At 33.5% G+C, this 8,308-nt stretch overlaps 1 protein-coding gene across 1 annotated transcript; it reads right to left on the bottom strand.

The window, feature by feature from the left end:
• Positions 1-7,150: 7,150 nt before the first annotated feature.
• LOC104214442 (dirigent protein 22-like) lies at positions 7,151-8,002 on the bottom strand. Its single transcript, XM_009764099.2, has one exon. It carries the CDS (start codon positions 7,850-7,852, stop codon positions 7,283-7,285), a length of 570 nt encoding a protein of 189 aa, XP_009762401.1. The 5' UTR covers positions 7,853-8,002; the 3' UTR covers positions 7,151-7,282.
• Between the last annotated feature and the right edge of the window lie 306 nt (positions 8,003-8,308).

Here is an 8,308-nt window from a genome sequence, read left to right on the forward strand (position 1 = left end):
TGGAGTTCTGAGGTCAATTTGCAAAGGGGGTTTTGGGCCAGTCCCTCAAGTCCCATAGTTACTGAGTTTGGTTGCTTGATTGGTCATGTATCATGTTTGTCCTAAAGTCGCAAAAATTGAAATTAAAAGTTTTAACTTAGTTAAGTTGTGCTAGATGTTTTAAAATCGTAATATGATTCTACAAGATTGGTCTTGTTCCATGCTATTGACAGTTTGATTTGAATTATTTGATTTGGTTGAGAATCGTTTGGGTCACGGAAGCTGGGGCCAAACATTGGCCCATTTGGATAACAGTCCGGGTCTATTACATACCTTGTGAGGTACTTTGTTGTTGCATTCAATTTAGGCATTTGGGCCTAGGCTAAAAGACCTTTGCAGATTGGTCTGTTGCTGGCTTTCTCTCGTTTCGATATAATTGTCTTCGCTGAGGATTAATACTGGCCTAATGTCTAATCGAATTGAGTTGACTAGTTTGCTATGCGATTGCAATTCAATGGTTTCAGATTTGAATCAAGGTTGGATTTAGATAAGTCATGAGTTTTTCCCTTAATTTTCTGTAATTTGAATCCTTGGGCTTAATTTGAGGTGTGCCATACTAGCCAAATTATATACTTTATAGCCTTCAAGGATTTAGCTTGGAATTTCCCTTAGAATCAATCGAGGTGTGTCGTGCCGAATAAAATTTACAAAAATACACGACCCTCATTTAGTTAATCTTGGTTATCCTTAGAAATCGAGGCGTGCCATTTAGTGAATTTTCTTGGCCCTCGCAAATTCTCAAACGCGTAGTTGCTTTAGGCGCGTTATTTTAATAATTTACCTTCCTAAACTTGGGTGTGCATTTCATGTGACCCAAATCCGATTCTTAATAACGTTGAACAAAATGTGTTTCGGATTGCGGGTGCATTTCATGTGGCGCGGTCCAAAGACATGTTTTAGACGACGTTAAAATCTTCATTAAAATGAATAAAAGCGGTTATAAAGTTAAAACACACATAGGTTTAAAATTATTTTAAAAATTAGATAATTAGACCAATAACAACAGTTGGGCAACCGTGCTAAAACCACGGAATCCGGAAATGCCTAACACCTTCTCCCGGGTTAACAGAATTCCTTACCCAGATTTCTAGTTCGCAGACTGTAATACAGAGTCAATTTTTCCTCGATTCGGGATTTGAAACCGGTGACTTGGGATACCATAGATTATCCCAAGTGGCAACTCTGATTTTTTTTAAAAATAAACAATCCCATTTCGATTGTCACTTAAATTTAAAAAAAACTCCCTTATATACCCCTTTACGGGGGTGTAGGAACAGGAAGTGTGACAATATTCAGCTTACAACAACCCTCAATGGCAAAACAACACCATAGAAGTGACTTAAGCTAAAACAAGTATTATCTTGTAGTTCATCATCCTAACAACTTAACCAACATACAAGAAAGCTTAAGAACAATTAGTAGGCTGTTATACTCACCTTAGCCAGTAGCAAAAACTTGGAATTTCAGCTAAACACAGCCCACAAGAATCCTCAATGACAACACAACTTCAAAAAGGTGTTGTTCTTCACTAGAACTAAGTTTTGATGTTGCAATATGGTGGAATCACTTCAAACCCTTGTGGTATATGTTTAGAAGAGTTAGTAGAAATTTGGATACGAAGTTGAGTTGAAAATGAGTTAAAAATAGGCGTTCAAATCATTTATAAAGTGAAGTAGGTCGACCACCACCTAAGTGGGTCCCATTGGGAGCTGCTTGCGCGGTCTCGTAAAAATGTGAATATCTCTCTACTCCGATGTGGTATCGATGAATGGTTTAATGAGTTAGAAACTAGACTTGTATATCTTCAATTTGGTAGGTATATCACCCCATAATTCCAAGTATATTTGGAGAAAGCTCAGATACATTTGACCTAATGTTCAGAAAATTTATGAATATAGCTTGTGATGACCTTTGCCAACTCTTGTTCCACAACTTGCTTGCCTTCAAAATGTAGAAAATGACTATCATACGAATAAAATAACTCATATAATAACCTCTTTATCATGTTAAGAACCCTAGTCTCACCCCAAAGTATATGTTATAACATTCCAAACTTGTCGCCTTTCGACGAAACTTACTTTCATCAATTGGTTTAGCTTCTAAGCTTTCCAACCCTCTTGGTACTCGTTATTCATGATTTTAAATATTTGTAACCTCCAAGGTAACATGATTAACTTACTTTATTTGCTTCCAAATATAATCTCATTTTCGAACTTACATCAATGGCTTATGACGTACTCTCACATATGAAAACCTGGGGTGTAACAGCGAGCCCCGTGTTGACTTTTGTTGATTTATTGGAAAAAATATAAAGATAATAGATTTATCTATTGTAATTATTTTCCCTTGCATTGTGTGATGACACTAAGTTAATTTTTGTTAATTTGCGCCATGTAGAGGCGAAATTTAGGTGAAAAGCTATTTTCGATAGTTTAGTTGGCCTAGTTGAGGTGAGTATCTTGCCTAACTTTATGTGAGGAAACTACCCCTTATGATTTGGGATTTATTCTGTCATTTGTTCTATGTGAAAGCCGTGTATGCAAGGTGACGAGTAAGTACATGGGCTATATGTGGTATTTGATCAGTTTAGACTACTTAGACTCTTTTCATGCTTTAAATTGAATTGTCATATCATATCCTAAATTCTCATAGTCAATCTACTCTTACTTTTGTTAGTCTATCCTTACATTTCTTAAATAACTTTGTTAACACTTGTTCTACATCTTACTTGATATTTTGCTCTTATGCTTTAGTTGAAGTTGTTGCCTCTTTCATTGTTACATGTTATCTCTTCCATCCTTGATTTATCATTATTTGAAGTCATTGTTACATGTTATCTCTTCCATTGTTGACTTATCCTTATTTGAAGTCATTGTTACATGTTATCTCTTCCCAGACCCTATTTATGGTAATATACTGTGTTTGTTGTTGTTGTTGTTGTTGTATTGTTACATGTTATCTCTTTCATCGTTGATTATCTTTATTTGAAGTCATCGTTACATGTTATCTTCCATTATGAGTTATTCTTATTTATTATTGGGGTTATATAGTATCTCTCTCATTGTTGAGTTATTGGTGTTGAAGTTGTGAAAGTCATTATCACATTGAGGCGAAGTTATTACTTGTTGATATATCCTTCTTGTTGAGAAATTTACATTCATTGTTGTTGATATTCTTGCATACATTGTGATTAAGCCATGGACAATTTTTGTGAAAATATTGATATTGTTGATTATTGGCAAGTTGTGGCATATGGGCACATGTGGTGCGAGTTATTTTTGTGATGTGATATCGATGCGCATGCGGTGGTATAAGGATATGGGTTACTGCGCATGCGGCGGCATACGGTGGGACTTATATGCGTGTTACTTGTAAGGAAATTACTTGAAGTCATGCGGCGTAATAAGGTGGCTAAGGTGTGTGTAGCTATTTAGGGAAATATGCTTTCAAAACTATTTAAATGTAAGGCTCACGCGACGGTATAAGAAAAAATTGTGATTGAAATTGAGAAATGTGAATACGAGGTTGTACCTCGATTTGTGATTTTTGTTGTATACGAGGCGATACCTCGGTTGTGATTCTTGTTGTGTACGTGGCGGTACCTCATTTATGATTTCTGTTGTTTATTTGATGTTCAAAAAAGTTATTGGTGAAACACTTTTTGTTGCTTTTATTCTTCCTTTTCTTATCAGTTTGAATCCGTATTTGACTGTGATGGTTCTCTTTAATTGCTTTTTTTAATATTATCTTTATGCACAGTTCCGACATTAGACTATGTTATTAACTTTTTTCATATCAGCTATTTCTCCGCCTTCCATTACTTCTCGTTATTATATTTTCATTCTGTTAATTATGTCCTAGTAGGTTTTTTTGACCTGGCCTCATTACTACTCTACCAAGGTTAGGCTTGATACTTACTGGGTATCATTTTTGTGTACTCATACTATGCTTCTGTACATCTTTTTGTGCAGATCCAGGTACGTCTACTCGTGTTGGACGTTAGTGTTGATTGTAGTAGTTTGCCGGAGACTTCATGGTATATCTGCTCGACGTCCACATGCCTCGGAGTCACCTTACGTTATCCTTATAATATTGTTGTTTCCTATATTAAACAATGTTGTAGTAGGCGTTTTGAAACATTCTGTAGAAGCTTATGACTTAGTCTCACCGGGTTTTGGGAGTATTGTAGTATGTTTCAGTTATCGAGATATTTATGAGAATTGTTAGTTTATATCATGCCCTAGATTTTATTTCTGTCATAATCTCTCATTGTTAGGCTTACCTAGTCTTAGAGACTAGGTGCCATCATGACATCTTAAGGAGGAAAAATTGGGGTCGTGACAAAAATAAAATTAAATAACAAATCAACAAATCCATTTTGCAACTAGGAAGAAGAAACCCTAAGAACAACCTACAATGGTGTTTTACATCTAAGAATAATAAGAAACCAAAGAGCTTCCGGATACATAGGGCAAGAATACAGAGAAGAAGAAAGCATCAACGAAGCTTCTGAATACACGTGACATGAATATAGAGAAGAAGCAAGCAGCAACGAAGAAGAAGTGAAAGCATAAATATCTAAAATTACCCAAAAATTAGATATAAACTAAACTTTATTAAGAAAAGCAAATACGGGTTAAATGAGGTGACCAAATAGTGCGCCCCATGAATTTTTTACTGTTAATCACCCTAGGGACTAGTAGATTGGCAGTGAAATTAAAAAATAGTCAGATTTACAAGTGGTAATTGAAAAATAGCTATAGTATCGGAATTTAGCTACTTTTCATATAAAGATAAATCTGAACAAAAACACTGTTCAAAATCCAAAAAATATTTCAGTATAATGTACTGGAATTCTAGCATAATATACTGTACCTCCAACATAATATATTGGTCCAGTATAATATGCTAGAAGTTCATACATAGGTGTTCAAATTTGCAGTATATTATGCTGGAACTTTCTGTGTGTTAGAGTTCCAGCATATTATGCTGGAAGTTCATACACTGGTGCACCAATCTCCAGTATATTATGCTGGAACTTTTCATGTTGCAGCAAAATAGTGGCTATTTTTTAATGACTTTGCAAACACTGGCTATTTTACAATTACCACTCCGAAAACTAGCTAGCCCGTGCTATTTTCACTCCAAATGGAGGTTTAATTCGGCCCAAGTTCTCTAGTTGCACTTCTAAGAGCCCGTTTGGCCAAGCTGCCAAAAACTACTTATTTTGCAAAGTGCTTTTATTCAAAAGTGCTTTATGAAAAAGTACTTTTGCAAAATAAGTAGTTTGTGTTTGGTCGATTCATTTGAGTAGTGCTTTTTGCAAGCTCATCGTGTTTGACCAATCTTTTAAAAAAGTACTTTTAAGTATCAAATTATGAAAAAGGACAGTAAAAGATTCAATTTGCAATTTGTATTATTTAGAAAAGAAAAATAAATTTAAACATTTATTAGAAAAGAATTCAATTAAAGTATAAAATGTAAAGTAAAAATATAAATTTAAAATTCTAATTAATATAAAATATAGTTATTCCAAAGCAATAATATTGAGTGTTTGGTATTACTTATTATTTACATGATAATTTAAATATGTCAAAATACATCAGTCCATATAAATTTAAAATCTACTCTTAAGAATAGGAGAAAGAAAATAAAAATTTGATTAAAATAAAAAAGAGAATAAATGTATAGCAGAAAAATAAAGAAAAAAATTAAATTAACGAGGGATAATTTGAAAAATATAAATTTATTGTAAAGTTATTTTTGTCTTGAATAAATTAATTTTCTGCTTTTGCTTCTGCTTTTTGGAAGAAGTTAGAATTTGTAGCTTCTCCCCAGAAGCAGAAAAACTGATTTTGCTGCTGCTAAGAAGTACTTTTTCATTTTGGCCAAGCGCCTTAAATTTTTTAAAAAGTACTTTTGCCTCCTAGAAGCTTGGCTAAGGAGGCTCTAAATCGAAGAAACTTCATGAACGTAGCAAAAGAAAGGAAAAGGAGTATCGATGTATGGTTCAAACAACAACTTAAAAAAAGGATTTTTCTCATTTGTCCTTATTTTTTGCATTCCAAACTATTATTGGTTTCTTCTTGGACTGTTTTTTCCTTCGCTTTTTTCTACTTCCTATTCCCTCCATCCTCTAGTAGTTAGTTCACTCAGTTTAACTTGAAAATTTTAAATCGATTTCATCAAAATCTATAAATATTAAGAAAATATGAATATTTCATGGAAAGGGAGCAACAGATCGTAACCATTTCAAAAGTAGAACAAATAATATTTGCAAAATTTGACGTTGTTAGTATGTAGGAAATTATTATAAACTATCCATGCATAATTATTGTTTTTAAATATAGTAAATTTTTCGTGCTGTTATCAGAAAAGTTCCTACTCAAGTTTGACTTTTAGAAAATATTTAGGTCAATTGTCATGTATTTACAATCTTGACAATATAGTATAGAATACACCTTTTAGACTTTTGCTTAGTGGACCTCAATTGATTTTCTATAAATCATGATAAATTTTAAGAAAGTTGATGATTTTCCAATATTTTAAATTTATTTTATTTCAAGAAAACAACAACAAATAATGGTTAAGCTAAGAGCTTGTAATTAAGATGTCTTAAATTGGATTCTCACTTAAAACGTGTCTTTATATTTTTTTTCCTAATTTTATATTGGTTCTTATTGCTCCAGTTTCTGGTTAACTCTTCGAGTATTATGTTACGTCTGTTTTTGTATTTTCTCTTCTAGCATGTCTTTATCAAAATGATGTAACTGATCTCATTGCTTTACCGAAAACATGAAAATAAAATAAAATATAATAGTGTCCTCAAAGATGTCTTCATAAACATTTTGTATTTTATTTACCACTTCACGTACATCACAATTCACAAATAAAAAATAACACCTCGGTCTGCTTAATATTTTTTAAATTAATGTGTAAACCATGGACTTTAATAAATCTAAAGATAGTGCCTTTATCATCTTTTCAATCCCCACCTAGTTAGCTGACAGAAGATTAAAAAAAATATGAGGTAGAGAAAGACAACTAACATCTAGCAAAAGTCAGCAATTACGGGATACATCATTAAATTGTTACTTGCAACAATGTAATCTAGCTCGCAATTTAATGCACTCAAACAGCAAAATATGCTTTATGTCATTCAAAACACACCGAAATTTACAAGTGTTCCAATTATTTGAATCACATGAAACAACATGAAAAATCAAAGTAAACAAGGGAGAGTTCAATAATGCAAAACCACAACATGGTATTCAACTATTGCATTCTGCGTGGCGTTACTAGCCCAGAAAGTTTTCGCGGTGGCGATCCCTCGTGCTAGCCGGAAAACACCCGAACCACCAACAATAGGTAACTCCCTATACTCATGAAATATCCGATTGTGTCCGAGGATACTGAGTGTGCTACCATTGTACTTGCCTTTGGTGAACACGAGATTGAGAGTCATAAGAAGTTCTATATCTTCAAACGAGGCCGAGCCATAAATCCCTTCGGCTCGACCTATTTCTTTTGAATTGGGATCTGGCTGGACAGTCATTGAGTTGTCAAACATCCTCAATAGGCCAAAAAGAGTTGGTGATTGAAAGGTAATATTGGCTTGGGCTATTTGGATTGCTGATGGTTTTTTCGCAGTCACAGTATCATGAAAGTAGAAGTGAAGTTTGGTCATTTTTTCTGTTGCATGGGGAAGGTTCTTGAACCATTTTTCCACTCCTTTTGGACTTTGATCAAGCCCATGAGTTGAAGGAATGGTTATTGCTTTTAACAAGCAAATCATCAACAAAAGTTTCTCCATTTCTTCCTTGTTTTTTCCTTGTCACTTTTACATTTAAATGAACGAGCTAGCTCCAAATATATAAACATAGAATAACACAAATGGTTGGGTAGTCATGAGAAAATGTGTGAGAGAAGGAAATGATGATAAATGAACTTTTTAAATGTTTATTCAAATAGTTTGTGGTTCATGTGCTAACTAATAATTTGAAAAGTATGACATTGTATAAATATTAGTACAGTTTTTTTTAATAGGTCACATATCCATTAAAAATCCTATATCTTGACGTAGGATTAAAAAATTTAGCATGTTCTTGGATGAAACCCGTGAACAGCTCACCGCTGACCAAATGAAAAAAATAAGAATTTTAGGATTGAGTTTGAGGATATGTAGGCCATGTAATATGCTAATTAATGCTGAAAGATTAAGAAGACTAATAATAGGGATGCTGGAAACAGGTACAAGAAGAAGATGAGT

Source organism: Nicotiana sylvestris, chromosome 2 (genome assembly GCF_000393655.2).
Source record: "Nicotiana sylvestris chromosome 2, ASM39365v2, whole genome shotgun sequence".
Lineage (NCBI taxonomy): Eukaryota > Viridiplantae > Streptophyta > Magnoliopsida > Solanales > Solanaceae > Nicotiana > Nicotiana sylvestris.